This window comes from Pollachius pollachius (genome assembly GCF_949987615.1).
Source record: "Pollachius pollachius genome assembly, chromosome: 6".
NCBI classification, from domain to species: Eukaryota; Metazoa; Chordata; class Actinopteri; order Gadiformes; family Gadidae; genus Pollachius; species Pollachius pollachius.
Window position 1 is genome coordinate 9,522,152 of NC_136939.1, and position 16,654 is coordinate 9,538,805.

The 16,654-nt window shown below is 45.0% G+C and overlaps 1 protein-coding gene across 2 annotated transcripts; it reads right to left on the minus strand.

Annotated features, from left to right (window-relative positions):
- Nucleotides 1–3,201: 3,201 nt before the first annotated feature.
- prdm15 (PR domain containing 15) lies at nt 3,202–16,467 on the minus strand. 2 transcript variants are annotated; one of them, XM_079737562.1, is made up of 24 exons: nt 16,419–16,467; nt 15,767–15,807; nt 15,586–15,679; nt 14,935–15,088; nt 14,239–14,391; nt 13,853–13,955; nt 13,385–13,468; nt 12,551–12,826; nt 11,976–12,185; nt 11,477–11,571; nt 11,296–11,383; nt 10,671–10,838; nt 10,026–10,120; nt 9,356–9,487; nt 8,423–8,563; nt 8,048–8,211; nt 7,634–7,713; nt 7,244–7,363; nt 6,732–6,863; nt 6,529–6,612; nt 5,624–5,799; nt 5,450–5,530; nt 4,763–4,993; nt 3,202–4,398 (listed from the first exon to the last, which is right to left on the minus strand). In XM_079737562.1, the coding sequence occupies exons 2-24, from the start codon at nt 15,798–15,800 to the stop codon at nt 3,790–3,792; spliced, it is 3,504 nt and encodes a 1,167-aa protein (XP_079593688.1). In that variant the 5' UTR covers nt 15,801–15,807; nt 16,419–16,467; the 3' UTR covers nt 3,202–3,789. The 2 variants fall into 2 exon arrangements, with proteins under 2 accessions (XP_079593688.1, XP_079593689.1); XM_079737563.1 differs by lacking the exon at nt 16,419–16,467 and having other exon boundaries at nt 15,767–16,019.
- Between the last annotated feature and the right edge of the window lie 187 nt (nt 16,468–16,654).

Consider the following 16,654-nt stretch of genomic DNA (forward strand, 5'->3'; position numbering starts at 1 on the left):
CATGAGATCGAAAAATATGAATGGGTTTCAATGGAGAGAAAGTAATAATCTTCTGGTCCCATTCATTATATGCCCCGGATTACACATATGTGTATGTTTGTGAATTTAAATTATAATTTTTCATGTCAAGAGTGTGACCGTTTATTGTGCAATTGTTCAGTTAAAGGCTGTAGAGAAAACATAATGAGAAAGACTACATGTCTCGTATGTGCCGTCACGCTCCCTGCGACTGGCGTGGACAAGACCGACAATCTCCCCATCGGCATAACTGAAACTCTCCACATGCCCCGACTTATAATGGTTTTCACCTCTTTTGATGCTTTTATCCTCCCCTTGGAAAAAAACTAACATTATCAAACTTCTTCACGATAATGTTTAGTTTTCTTAATTTTCCATATAGATTCCACTTAGGTTTTGGATTGTCGGTGCCGTTAAAGTAGTTAACTATCCGTTAAAGTATTTAACTATTATGAAGAAGCATTAACGGCACCGACAATCCAAAACCCAAGTGGAATCTAGATGGAAAAAATGTGTGGTTCAAAAAGTGAGCAGCTTTTACTTCTTCGCCACCTACAGAGTTTGAACAATCATGTACAATCATTCAAAAACACCATTTTATTTCCCATAGACATTTGACCGATGGAACTTGAGCCTCGGAGGCGGGACTTATTCTTCAGAGGTCTATGTACAGCAACGCAGATGGGTGATGTCGGGTTGATGACACAAGTCATCCAACTAGCTGTACATAACGCCAACGTTGGGGATTTGCTTCTATATTATGGAACTAAATCTGTGCCATCGGATTTTGAAAATAAAAAGCCATTGAATATCTCTTGAATGCCTCTGAATTTGACTCTTTAAATTTTCAACAAATCATTTTCACCGTTATTTTTCAGTGTTAAAAAATTCAAAAACAAATATTCAACGTTAAATAATTAAACTTAAATATTGACAACGTTCCCAAATTCAATATGCCAAAGTAACCTGCAAAATTCTATGTATGAAATTCAATGTTTACATCCGGGGACCCAAGGAAGAGCAATTGATCCTAGATGCTAGATCACGGTCAAGCAAGGAGAGCTGGAATAAGAGCGTCAATCGCTGGTTCTTTCTTTCTTGATACAAACGTTAATTCTAAACAGCATTTTACACAGTAGCCTATAATAGGAAATGCTCAAAGGTAAATCAACGTCATGAAATAAACGATGAACTAATGCCTTATGTGAATAGAGATGGGCGATATGGCCTAAAATCCATATTGCTATATACATTGCAGCCTCTTGCGATAACGATATATATCACGATATAAAATCATAAAATAACCGTTTCAGAACAGGTTACATAGACCCTAAGGAAAGCCAAACTGCTAAATGTATTTAAAAAAAGAGAAATATAGTATGTCATTTCGAGAACATTTATTGTGAAACACTGTAATCATACAACATAATGTTGCAGATAAATACAATTTGTATTGGGTTTCTTTCCTTTAGTGCAAACCATTCTAAAAGGCACTACACTTAGTTTAAGTCCTTGGTTCTTAAATGCCACCCAAGATGCAGAGAACAGGAAAAACGGGTGTCTTTCTAGATAAGGAACAGACACTGTACTGACAATTAGGGATGAGCATGATTAATTGATGATCGATAATTGATTGTTAAGATTTTTGTCGATTACGTGATATTTTTAACCATCAAAAGGAGTCAGGATGAGGATGAGGGAGAAGGAGTTGGACCAGTCCGCAGATCAATGTATATCACGCTGGATATCCATGATTGTTTACTTTCACCGGTGCTTCCCCCCCCCCCTTTTTCTTTAACGCTTTACAACGCCCCAGACCTTTTTGTCCAATGATTTAACCCATTCAGACCGGATCACGCATCTGTGCGTGTTTACCTTTAAGACCGGATTGCGCATCAATGCGTGTTTACCATTAATCCATTTGTACCGGCTGCGCGGAGCAACATTGTATCTACTTTGTATCTACTAGATACAATGTTGTGCCGCACAGCAGCCGGTACAAATGGGTTAAGTTCTTTGCACACATGCAGGTTTGTTGACGAATTCTGGCACTGTTGCGAAAATTGCAATGTGAAAAGGAATTGCACCAAACCAAAAATTAAACATTGTATTTTGCGTCATCAACATGCATTATCGCGATAGAGCGATAGAATTAAAATCTCTATCGTAGGCCATTTTTAAATATCGTTTGTATCGTATATCGTTTATATCGCGCATTACTATATGTGAGGTGTGTGCGTGATTGCAGTGACTTGGCTGGATTTACATGCAGCGTAATTGTAGTGGGTTATGGAGCCCGATTTATTAGGGCACTAATCTGGGGCGATCCGAGGTCCCTTTGCCTTCGTTTGGTTTGATGCAGGGGCGATCTGAAGCCCGCAGCCCACTGTGTAATGACAGCGCAGAGCCGACAGTATTGCGCAACTGAAGCGGCAGCATCCTGTAGTTCCAGTGGAAGCACGACGTTCCTCGGGAAGAAGCGCCAGATAGCGACCTGCTTTTAATTTGTCATCCTCATATCTGTATCATGTCACTCGGTGCGGAATAGTGTTGGCTCTGCGCGCTCGTTGCGCTCTTGTTGTGCTACGACAGAGGCATATCAACCGTTTTGCTCCAGCCACTTAACGTGCGCCCGGCGTCACCAAACGAATATCCCCCCAATCCGAGTGATCAATGACGATACAAACGTTACGTTTTAAGCTCGTGCATGTTTCCGCACGTGAACGACTTCATGACTGCTATGCTTCAAACTCGTGCATATTGCAGGAAATATGCAACAACCCTAACAACCCTGGGGTCACACTATTCGGTGGGTCGCAGAATTCTGTGTAACACCCGCTCGCTCTCCTTGCTTGACCGCAATCTAGCATCTAGAATCGATTGCTCTTCCTTGGGTCCCTCGATGTTAACGCTGAATTTCATACATTGAATTTTGCAGCTGACTTTGGCATGTGGAATTTGGCGACGTTGAAAATATTTAAGTTGAATTTTTTAACGTTGAATATTTGATTTTGAATTTTTTAACATTGAAAAATGAAACTGAAAATCATTTATTGATAATTTAAAGTTAAATTCAGAGGCAAAAAATCCAGACACGTTATTTCAATGCATACATATTCAGTGCTTAGTATTCAATGGCTTTTTATTTTCAAAATCCGATGGCACAGATTTAGTTCCATAATTTAGTACTACCTATTTCAAGAAAGTGTTCTGAAAAAAAAAGAAAAAAAAAAGAAATGCAAAATATTTTTGGGTGAGATTTCTTGAAAAATAATCAATGCAAAATAACTTCAAAGATTTCAAGTACAGTAATTCCCAATGATTAGATAATAAACATTATATATACACACGCTAAATAGAAAATACAAACTTAACGGCTTTCTTCTGTATCCTAATTGTCCATCAGACTTTTTTTTTGTTTTCTGTAGAAACAGTGGAACAGGAGGCAAAGCTGTTTCTATTTCTATGAAGGTACCATGTTGAGTGAATCAAAAGTAGTATTATATTACATGCAGCCGATTCAGTCATCTTGCAAACGTGCGTCTTTTCCCCCTTCAGTTTAAAAAGGTTCATACATTTAAGAGCTTCAACAAAACAATATAAAAAAAGGCAAACATTCATGAGCTTCTTCCAACGTCCATAGGGCTTGACAGGCATCAGGGTGACCATGTTCATACTTCTATAAAAAGTAATTACAAATAACAAGAAAAAAATGACTAAACCTTGATACTAATGAATGTGAGGGGTGACCGGCACCCCCTTCGCTCTTCATCAGTAGCTGTACATCTGCTGACCCGATCCACTCTGCTGCTGGTCCGAAGGTTGGTCCACTCCCCCGCCCTGGCCCTGCTCCGTGTCTTGGCCCCCGGCTGCCTCTTGGCTCTCCCCATGCCCCGTCTCCCCCCCTGGGTCCCCCTGACTCCCCTCCGTCGCCTCCACCGCCGGCATGGGCCTCCACGCCAGGCTGGGGCTCTCCATCTGGTGGCCCATGGGATTGACGAAGGTGGTGAGGTTGATGAAGTGCGTCACCGGCTGTGGGGCGACGGCGCCGGCGCCGCCCGTGGCTCCCGCCCCGATCCCTACGCCGCCCCCGCCCCCCACCACTGCCACCTCCGAGCCCAGCTCCCCGGGGCGGTTGTGGAGCACCGCCGAGCCGCTGACGGCGTCGAAGGTGACGGTGAGGATGGAGTTGTCCAGTGTGAGGGGGCGGTCCCCGCCGGCGGAGGTCAGGTGGCCGACGGCCACGGGCTGCAGGCTGGTGAACTGGGCGCCGGCCGCGTGGGTGCTGATGGGCGTCACCGTGATGTTGGTCAGCGCCACGGAGTTGCTCGGTGAGGAGGAGGAGACGGCGGGGGCGCTGGGGTCGGCCAGGACCACCACCTGTGAAGGGTAATAAGGAAACCTTCATAGATGCCATGCCAAAATAAATACATTTTTGGCCTTCTTAAAGCCACAGAATGTAAAGGTTCTCCAGGGTAAAATGAAACGCAGCGAGTGAAGACACACGGATAAACAGCTGCACCAGATTAAGAGCGAATCAGTGGTCATTTCCTTTATTAATTCAAAACGCCCTTAGCGGTTAATGCAAAGCGGTTTGCTTCACAGATCCCTCTGATCACCAATCAACTCGGTCCTCCACCGAGAATACTCCTCCCTCAGTCGGCTTCATGACCTCAGCTCGGCCGTCTTCACACAGGATTGGTGGGAGAGAGGAATATAAGAGCTGTAACAGGTGAGGGCTAACCTGCTGGATGCTCTGTACCGCCGAGCTGGTCTCCCGCTCGTCTCCGCCCAGGGCGGAGGTGAACTCGGCGATGGGCCCGTCGTGCTGCCGCTGTTCGGGGAAGTCGCCGTACTCGTCTGACGAGGAGAGCTCCGGCTCGGCGGCAGCACGCTTCTGTTTCTTCCGGGCGTGGCGGGACGTGCTGCCCGGCCGCTCCTGGGGCATGCCGTCCTTGTCCAGGCTCAGGGTGGGCTGTGGGGTACGAGACGCTCAGGGTTTATTCAGAGTTCACCTGGACTCAGTATAACTGTGTTGGCAACCAATTTCCATTCTACCTTTCACTATCGTTGGTTTATGACTCATACAGAACTCAAGCACTAGTTTCTCATCAAAGCCCTCAGTAGGGCAAGTTAACTACGGCCTTCTGGGTAATTGAAAGCAAACAGAATTGGAGGAATGAAGCCGTAAATCTCTCTGAGTTTATTTTCAGACTGCAGGCATTAGCTAGGATGAGCCCCTTGACACCTTGGCGCTATGTGGTCTGGCGGAAATTGCCAAAGAATATACTGACTGACCAACCCTGAAGTGTTGCTACAGAAGGCGTTAGCTTGTGTTAATCTAAACAACAACGACAACAAAGTGCTTTGGAACCCTGTTGTGTGTTCTGTGTCACGGCCTGTGTATTAAAAGTACAAAATAAGCAATAACCTGCACAATACTGATCGCAGACTCGTCAATCGTCGGAGGTTCCTGAAGATCGTCAAACTCGTCAATTCTTACGAAAACCACCTGGACACAAAGAAAATTTATTTTATATTCAAGCCGATGACTGTGACCTAACACAGGCTTTCCATGGTCAGACTTGACGGGGGTCCCCCTCACCTCTGGGTGCTTGCGGCGTATGTGGCGGTTCATGGAGGCGCGCGTGGACACCTTGGTGCCACACAGGTGGCAGGACTGGGCCTCCACCCTCTCGTGGGTCAGGTGCACGTGCTTCTGCAGCATGTACTCCGTCAGGTACTTCTTGTCGCACGTGCCGCACGTCCACGTCTTGCCCACTGGGGACGGAGAGGGGCAGCGGAGGGTCACGTGGGTGGGAATAATGAGGAAATAATAATAATAATAATAATAATAAATAACGTTTGTTTGGAATAATTAGGAATATTTGAGTTATTAATAAGGAACATTTGAGGTAATAATAAGGAACATTTGAGGTAATAATAAGGAACATTTGAGGTAATAATGAAGAACATCTGAGGTAATAATAAGGAACATTTGAGGTAATAATAAGGAACATTTGAGGTAATAATAAGGAACATTTGAGGTAATAATAAGGAACATTTGAGGTAATAATGAAGAACATTTGAGGTAATAATGAAGAACATTTGAGGTAATAATAAGGAACATTTGAGGTAATAATGAAGAACATTTGAGGTAATAATAAGGAACATCTGAGGTAATAATAAGGAATATTTGTATCAATAATAAGGAAAGAATTTGTAATAATAAGGAACATTTTCAGTAATGAACATTTGGGGAGGGAAACAAACTAATAATAAAATAATCAATAATGCTTCCTCACTCAGTCTAGTTCTTACATCTTAAGCCTATTCTATTGAACTTCAAGCCTCCGCATCCATCGACTCCTTTTTGGAGGGGAGGGGTTACCAAGGTGTGTGTGCTGTGATGCATGTACTTTTTCCTCATTGATCGACTGATACAGAGCCTGCAGAAACAAACCCTGCGTGTATTGTGAGTCTACCATGCATGGTGAGGGGGATGCTTGCCTGTGTGGATGAGTTTGTGCGTCTCCAGGGTGGTCCTCTCGCTGAACGTCTTCCCACAGAGCTCACACATGAAGTCCTTTATACCTGTGAGGGAACACACACACAAATATCAGAAACATTGTTTCAATGCGTTTGAGCATGGACGGTCTCACACACACACACACACACACACACACACACACACACACAGTGGCCTGACTCACCCGTGTGTCTCTTGTAGTGCTTCAGCATGTTCACCTTCTGGGCGAACTTGCGGTTGCACTCCTTACACTCGTACTCCTTGATGCCCTTGTGGAGCTTCATGTGGTGACGAAGCGCATGCTTCGTCTTCATGCCTGTACACGGGGGGGGGGGGGGGGGGGGGAGGGGACAAGCAAACCAACAGTTGGCGTGGCTTCTGGGTCCCGGGTTCAATCCCCACGTCTAGCCTTAAGCAAAGGCCCAGCCCCTACCCGCTCCTGAATGACAGGTATCTCAAAATAAAATAAAACTCCCTGTAAAGGAGTCCACTAAATAACTAAATAGTAACTCAACTCTCATTTTTGTGTTAGAATAGAATTATCTTCATGTCATTGCATAGTACAGCGAAATTTAAATGTCATCCAGATGAAGCGATTCACAACAGCAAAATGTTAAATATACAAGAACGGTACAAAAATATATGTATTTCAAATAAAGATAAAATTAGGCAAGGTTCTCCGACAGTGAGCCAAACCTTTTCCGCACTCGGCACACAGGAAGTCCCGGATGTCGTCGTGGACCCTGAGGTGTTCCTTCAGCATGTCCTTCCTGGCGAACGACTTGCTGCACTGGTTGCAGGCGTGACTCTTCACCCCTGAGACCACCCAGAATGTTGGCAGCATAGCATTAGCATTAGAGGGTACAGGGAAATACACTGAGTGGTGGTGGCACGAATGCCATTTGTTGGAATGTATGAAATATGGTGTGCATTTATCTAATTCCACACACACCAACATTAATTGGAATTAACTCTGTAATTACTGTACCAGAGAACATAAAAAAAAGTTTTGTCTGTCATGCGTTTCCAATGATTTACTCGTAATAGGTATTGTAAAATAGGATCATTTTATGGATTAGGGTTCACCTGTGTGGATGATCTTATGCCTCTCCAGGTTTCCGATGCTGTTAAATATCCGGCCACAAATCTCACACGGATGAATGTACCTTTAAGATACACAGTAATATTGTTAATATAACACCTTTGCAATCATTAAAAATACCTTGCTATTACTCTACAATAAACAGCTTCATCAGCATTCAGTTTTTCTACGTCTAGTAATATCCATTTACATAATATCTATATATTTAATATAGTAATTATACATTGATTGCCTGGAGGATTCCCAGGAGCAATAAGCCCTAATCCAGCGATCCATAACGAAACTCAATCAGCCCCTGTTCCCGGTAGTAACGCATCCACAGCGTTTCCCAGTCGTAACCCCACCCCTCCAAGTGACCCCCCAGGGCTCCGCCCCAGACCTCGGGCCCCCGCTCTTACTTCTGGACGGCGGGGTCGGGGAGCTGCTCGCGGTGGATGACCAGGTGGGCGTTGTACGTGGCCTTCAGGGCGAAGCGCCGGTTGCAGATGGCGCAGCCGTAGCCGCGTTCCTTATGCTGCTCCATGATGTGCTTCAGGTAGTGCCGGCCCTTGGCGAAGGACATCTGGCACACGGAGACACACACACACACACACACACACACACACACACCGTACAGTGAATTCGGATACCTGCAACATCCTGCTCTAGGATGCATACAGGAAGGACCCATATATGACCCATATTCATACCGAAATAACAAGCTCAACAGGATTCCTGAAAGTTTCCATTACAGTCACTGCAGCCGGTGGCGTTTGGGTCAGGTATAACCTTACTTGACACTTCTTGCAGTTGTATTTGTGGTGCTCTGGCTCATCCTCGTCTTCGTCTTCGTCCGAGTCGTCGCTGTCATCAGCGGAGATTCCAATCTTCTTGATGAAGCCCTGTCTCTCCTGCTCGTCCATCAATGCTATGTCCTGAAAGAAATACCTTTAGTTATTCAGTCTCATCCTCCTTTACCAATCCGTTCCTCTCAATCATGTGGCCTTGCCCCCAAGTACAAAACATATAGACTTACAAAAGCATGTTATTATTATTAACTTTGAAATAATTATTAAATAATTTAGTCAGATATATCGATATTTTGAGACCTGAAATGCACCAAGGTAACGTGAAGGTACTTGAGACAAGACTAACATGTTTCATGGCGCTGCTGGGATATTTGTCTAGAGAGGAAATGTGTTTGACATATTGCTGTGATATTTGTCACAAGAGAATATGTGTTTGACATACTGCTGTGATATTGGTCATAACCTTACATATGTTTGATTTATTGCTGTGAACTTTACCACAAGAGAACATGGTAAAAAAAAAAAGAGGTAAAATGGACTGAATTTATATAGCACTTTTATCCAAAGTGCTTTACAATATTGTCTGACATTCACCCATTCATGCACACATTCACACACCGACGGCGGAGTCAACCATGCAAGGCGACAGCAAGCTCGTCGGGAGCAGTTAGGGTTAGGTGCTTTGCTCAGGGACACCTCGACACGCTAGGAGGAGCCAGGGATCAAACTAGCAACCTTGCGGTTACCAGCTTATCCGCTCTACATCCTGAGCTAGTGGCGCCAACAGAACATGTGTTTGATGTATTGCCGTGATATTTGCCTTAAGACCAGCTTCATGATTGGATAAGATCAAGTGAACTGAGAACTGAAGGGCCTCCTTTCAGTGTGGGGGGCCCCAGGGGGGACCCCGCGGCTCACCTTGAAGTGAACGTGGATGTGGTCTCTGAGGACGTCCACGCGGAAGAACTTGCGGCCGCAGATCTCGCAGGTGTACTTCTTATCTCCGTGGGTCAACAGATGCTTGTTCATGTTGCTGCGGCAGGAGAACACCTGAACACACAGACATACACACACACACACACATATGTATGTATGTACACACACACACACACACGTATATGCATGCACACACACACACACACACATACGTACAGACACACACACAAGGACGAATATTTTAGAGCATTTGTATGAAAATATTTATTTTCAATCAGTTATATTTAGCAATGTTTGCATGCATGTTTGTCTTATAACCTAGCTTAATGTTGTCTGCATACGACTGTAGGTAAACACGGTTTGTGCAAATAATATACATTTTATATATTGTTATCAAAAGAAGGGAGCCTTTTGATTCGATATTCTGTATCGGACAAATTTTGGGACTTGGTTGTCAATAAGTTGTGAGTGTTTTAACTTAAAAACACCTGTAATTTGAACAAAGATACCTAGCATTGGTGAGCAGCTAGAGGTTAGATATCTTGCCCCAGAACGCCTACAAGCAGGGCTGCAGATATGGGGGGAGAAATGGACCCAGGACCTGACGGCTGGAAGTCAAACCCGCCAGCCAGATATACGGTACGTTCCTCACCTTGCCGCAGACGGGACAGGGCGAAGGCTCCTTCCTGTACTTGGTGGCCTCCTCGCCGCTCACCTCCAGCTCCTCTCTCTTCATGTGCTTGGGGCCTGGGCAGAGACACAGGGAGGAGGTCACACCCCAGAGGAGAGATGAACGCACGGTGGGGTTGAACCACAACAGTAGCACTGAACCGTCACTCTGTGGGGGGATCTTGAGGACAGACATGGTGGCCACAGCTCATGGAGAGATTTAAAAATGTACTGATGATAACATTTGCATTTAGGGCATCAAGCAGATGCTTTTATCCAAAGCTACTTATAACCATTCATACACACATTCACACACCCACGGCCGAGTCAACCATTCACTGCGACAGCCAGCTCGTCGGAAGCAGTTAGGGTTTGTTGTCTTGCTCGGAGACAACTCGACACTCATCTAGGAGGAGCCGGGGACCGAACTAGCAACCTTTGGTTTACATGTCAAACTGCTTCCTGTTGTAAATATAGTACATCATTCAGCTTCAAAGAACACATTGGTTCCGATACAATTCTCTACCCTACTAAAAGGCCGTTATTCGAGGTTAATCGTCTATACCGACATGTGCAGCGTGACCCTTCGAGGAAACACTGCATTGTGGGTTAAAAACCAGCGACCGACCCATGCCGTGGCGCCGGTGGTGCTCCTGCATGACGTCCTTGCGGTAGAACATCTTGTTGCAGATCTGGCAGGAGTACAGCTTCTCGCCGTGCTTCTTCTTGTGCTTGGACAGGTTGCTGTTGGTGGAGAAGAAGCGCGAGCAGATGTCGCACTGGAACGTTTTGTCGTCTGCGGGAGAGGAAGAGGAGGAGGGTTGAAGTGTTTGCACAGTTAAAATACACTGATATACACCAGGGTCCAGGCGCGCTGGTTCTAAATTGACTGCAGTTATATAGAGCTCTTCCGACCTGTGGCCACTCAAGAGGTTTTACAATTAGTTTCCAACTCATCGGGAGCAGTTGGGGTTAGTGGTCTTGCTCAGGACCACCTTGACAATTGGCTGATTGGCTGAGCTGGGTATCGAACCGGCTGCTCTACAACCTGAGCTACTGCATCGATATGCCACATTTAATTCTTGACATGAAAACTATGGAACATAAAAATTCAGAATTATTGATAAAAAGAAATGCCCTGAAAGAGACATTTTGAAAACATTGAAGTTTATGACCTGTTATGCAGTTGGGTTAACAACATAAAATGGTTCTCTTAAAAGAGAAGACGTTAAATAAACTTTGAAGACGAGGACCTGTTCTGCAGTTGTGAAACTTCAAGGCGTTCTCCAGGCGGAAGGACTTGTCACACATGTTGCAGATGTACTTGTAGTCGACGTCCGGCTGTGGGACACAACGATAATTCATGAAGGACTTCAGCAATGTGTGTGTGTGTGTGTTGAGGAGCGGCGGGGGGCCCCTGGGGGCCACACTTACCATGTTCTTGCTGTGCTTGTACGAGATGTGCTGCTTCAGGCTCTCCTTGCGGCTGAACAGCTTGTCGCACTCGTCACACTTGTAGAGTTTATCACCTGGGGAAGGGCAGCAGAATGGGTCCTGCTCTACAAACTATATAGTTCACAGGAACATAGTTTCATCCAATCTCACTGCAACATATACCTGTATTAGGCAACAGAGTGATACCATCGTAAGTCATTATAATTATGAGCATTGTGATAACACCAGTTGTAACCTTTTACAGACTTGCTTTGGAGGGTAATTCAAAATCATCACGATTATATCTTTAACAAATGCTTTTTAATCCACTTTAACAGGAACCCACGGACCTGACAGCACCACCCACAACCCCCACCCCTTTACTTAACCACAGCCAATGGGAGCGGGGGAGGGGGGGGGGGGCGGGGCAATGTCTGCCATGGGATCATAAGGACGCCATGGGAGGCGGGCGGGCGGACTTGGCGGCGCTAGGTCCTACCGTGGGACCGGATGTGTCTGTTGAGGTTGCTGCTGTTCTGGAACACCTTGCTGCAGAGGCTGCAGCGGTACACACGCTTGTGCTCCCGGGTCTTGTGTCTCTTGAGGAGGGGGACGCTGCCCGCGCCCGTGCCCGTGGGCAGGCTGCCCCCGCTCTCCGGGTCCGCCTCCACGCCCTCGGGGGCCGCGGCCTCCATCAGGGGCTTCACGTCTGGGAGGAGAGGGCCGGGGATGTGGGATATGGTTCTTTGATTATCTTATGTCTGGCTCCTTGTTATGCTTTTAAGCATTTGTTTGGGGAAAGGAACCTCATTCCTGACTTTGGCTCATGATCATGGCGCATCAAAGTGTTATGTTATGGCTTTCTTGATAACGTGGAGTGCCAAGCACAGTATTCATATTACGTTAATGTTAAATGGCTGTATGTGCTTGCTAACCAACATATAAAATTGCGTACATAAGGTAAATACATGATTTGGCTGCGTGGATGTTCAACAATCAAATATGTAATTTTATAGATATAACAAAATGTAATACTGAAGATGGATTCCTGTGAGGAGACGCGCGCAGACCTACGGTATCGGTTACCGCTGTGGGCGCCGGTGGAGGAGGAAGAGGAGGTGGAGGAGGAAGAGGAGGACACGGTGCCCGCCCTGCGGCCCCGGCCCCTCCTCCCGCGGGCCCCGGCTCTCTTGGGGGCCACGCGGACGCGGGTGGCCGTGGTCACCGTGGTGGTGGCGGTGGTCAGGGCCTCCTCCTCCTCCACGGTGCTGCTGAGCGCCATGAGGGCGTCCTCGCGGGGCAGGAGCTGGTCCACCGCCTTCCCGTCGGGGAGCTGACTCAGCAGCTGGCCTGGGGGAGGCCGGAGACACAACACTGTTAGGATGGGTTTCTCAGCTCTTTCTATTTGGAGGTATTCTTTTCTATTTGGGAGGTGTTTTATTTCATTTTTTCAAATGCAGTTTCCCAGGTGATAAACTTTCAACTGCTGTCTTCAAAGTACAGTTTGATAATGGGTGGGTGGATAAATAGATAAGACAGCTTCTTAATTCATTCCCAGTTTTAGTTTATTAATCTTTTGTCATAACAGCCTATAGAAAATGTAATATCTATGTATTCATAAGTATGTATGAAGCATCACTATAATATATAAGATAGAAAATAGAGTAAGATGAAGATAGGACCTTATTTGTATTTACATTGACAGTATTATACGTACAATAATATTTTCTATATTAAACAATACATCAACACATTTGAAACAGATAACATGTTTTCTATAATACCTCCACAGTTGATATTCCACAATATATCTGTTCAACTCAATAAAATACTTAGAATAAAATAATCGCTATAAATTAACTTGATGGGTTGACGATTGGTGAGACATTATGGAGAGAGGAAACTCACCTGCGCTCATGTTTTCATCACCGCCGGCCATTGTGGGGGATACGGCATCCATTAGGGTTTCTGCCTTGGCTGATGGAATCACATCTATTTGATGGACCGAGAAAGAGACCTGTGATTTCAGTAGCCATTAGACTTATTGTGAATGACCCCAGCTGCATGGAGCCAACCCTCACAGGGTTGCTATGTTTTTTGTCAAGATTAATTAATGAAAATGTGTATGTGTAATACAAATTACTAAAGCTATACCTAAATATCATGATAGTAAGGTAGGAATTGTTTTTAGAAAAAAATATGACATGGCACATTGCTCCCAGTTATAATGGATTTCAAACAAACAGCCAGTATCTTCAATTAAAGTGCATTGTGACTTTTTTTCGTCACAGATGTAAAGCTTTATATACGATTTATTCAGCCATATTGAGTGAGACAGGGCCATCCCTTGGCTGCTCTCTAGCTCCCCCTGCTGACCTGCTGGTGTCGGCAGCATGGGGGGCCGGAGCATCGGCTTGTCCAGCTTCTTGGCATAGAAGGCCCCGTACCAAACCCGAAGCTCGGTCCCCGGCAGCACGTCCTGCAGGGGCCACAAAACACACGGCGGGTTGACGCAGGGAAACCCACCAGACTGGACCATACTGATGTGTGTTAAGAGGGTGTTTTAACCAACCATGTTCTGATTCTGATTACCAGGGTTAAAAGTGCACCACTCTTATAAGAAGAGTTAAATATTTTATTATATTAATTGGTGACTACAAACCCAATGTGGACTATACAAATGAAAAAGGAAATAAAGTAATTAAAAAGGGAAATAAAGTAATTTAAAAGCCAACATATGGAGAGAAATTGGGGCTTGCTACCTGGGAGGTGTTGAAGTACACGTCATCGTCCTGCTGGTAGGCGCTCAGGTTCTGGTGGGCATGGTCACCGGCCGGCCTCACCAGCATCATCCAGTTACAGTCCTCCTCGCTGGACGAGTCAAGACACACCACGGCCCCGTCCCTCTGGAAGATCTGATCCCACAAACACACCAGAGCCGGTGAGAATCTTCACTCCACCTCTGACACATTGTTGTCTAAAGTTACTGGTTTGTAATGAAGACTTTGGCTGAGGTGGACGGCTGTGTAGCAGACATCTCGGGTAGACTCATCTGACTTAAAACACATCTGCTGAAATTAAATCCAAACTTCTGAAGCACAGAAAATATTTTTATCCAAAGATCACAGGGAGCATTGAACAATACTGATATACAGTCAAGATATGCTTGCTTATACATGCCAAAAACCCATTTCAATATATAACCCATATTCCAATACCATATCTATACATTCCAGGTTGATTTAGGGTTAACTAAACAAAAATTGTATTAAACCTGAACATGTGTGTAATATTTAACATTTGTGTTTTTTTTAACTTATTTTAAATAATTGGTACCTCTTACCTTGGCAGATTGCCAAATGCACAAATGCATTTCCGTGCTGTTCAATTAATTACATTTCTCATGAGCAGTAAAGGACAGAGTCAAGGAATCTGCTTCTGTCATGTCATGTCCGCACCTTCAGAGGGAAGGGCCCATCTCTCTCCAAGTGGGGCGCCCTCTTGGCCTCGAACGGCCCAAACCGTGTCCTCTTGACCAGCTGTCGCAGTACGAACACCCCCTCCACGCCGACGGACACCTCTCTGATCTCCAGACTGCTTGGCAGTGAAGACCTTTTATAATGGAAAAAAGCAGCATACTCCTGTTTACCTTGTGATGGACCAGAAGGAAGCCAAACTACAACTCCCAAAATGTTGAGAACAACCAGCAGCGGAACTGCAGTTTTATTCTACTAATGTCATCGTCTCCCTGACTGGAAAATGGATAGCTAAAAAAATAAAAACTTCCTGTAAGGCAGCATTACTTCCTGTCCCATCCAGTAAACTGACAGCTTTATAACAACATCCAGACTTGATAAGACAGTTCCTTTCCTATGATACATTTGTCTTTCCAATTGAGGTTCATACAAATATTTACATAATAACATTTCTTTATAACCATGGAATAACTTCAGTCAACCAAAAATAGGTTTTAGGGATGAAAATTGAAAAGCAAGATACATTGTTCATAACAACACAACCATAACATCCCTGAGGGATAAAACAATTGTCAATATCCTAGTAGTGTGTGTGTGTGTGTGTGTGTGTGTGTGTGTGTGATAGTGGCTCACCTGGCCCGACTAAGGACAAACGAGTCCTCCACGGTCACCAACGGGCCCAGCTCTGGACACTCAGAGTCATGGTACTGACTACAGTCCTCGCACCCTGGGCAAAAACACCACAAGACATTGAGGACGACATGTAAATAGGCTCCCTCTCCCTGTCATAGCCATCAGTTTAAAATATACTCACAGATGAATTCATCCGGTGCCTGGTCAGTCATCATGGCAATCCTGAAAATCAAGAATAAGGTTCATTGCAATGAGTAACAGAGACGCAAGAATACGAGCTAAGATTCAATATGTATTTAACAATTATTTATACACAAACGTCAACTCATTTTAAACAAATTATTAGTTGTAACAGTGTTCACGTGTGCAATGTGTGTTCTTCTGAGCAAGGAATTCATTTAATGTGGGACAATATCAATGGCATTATCCTTGTAGTGCAGAACCTTTTTGGTAACCACAGTGAACAACATGACAGCGGCATCCACCATTCACGAAAACACAGCAGAGCGGCATAATCAAGAGAAAGTATAATGTATGCAATCCATGGCAGCATGAGATCCAGGATTTCGGTGGATTCCCTCTCTTGCCGGGTTTTAACTCCGATCTCGGAGGGCTCAGTGCTCCCCTGTATGTAACAAAGAACAATCGGCATGGCGGATGGAATGGACACGCAAACGGCAACCGGAGCCTGTACACTTCAATGTCAATACCCCGGGGCTAAAAGACACCCAGGGAAATTCGGCGTGGCCCATTTCAATGAGCTGCACATCTTCTACGGACGTGCGTTGCTGTAATGTTAAAAAACGACTCACATAAGTGTTAAAACAGTTTACCTTTACTGTGAAGACTACTCATTTATTGAATCCTGACTCCGGGTTCCAATCCGCTCCAGAGAAGGCGCAGGACCGGAAACAATAGTCGCATGGAAGGCATTCTGGGTAATGTAGGCATATTGCGATCTTCACAAACGCTCACATGTTTTTGTGCGCACTACAAAACTGTTTGCAAGTAGTTGGGATTTCAGTTTATCCCGACGGAGCCGGTTTGTTGATGGCTTTAAAACAAAACA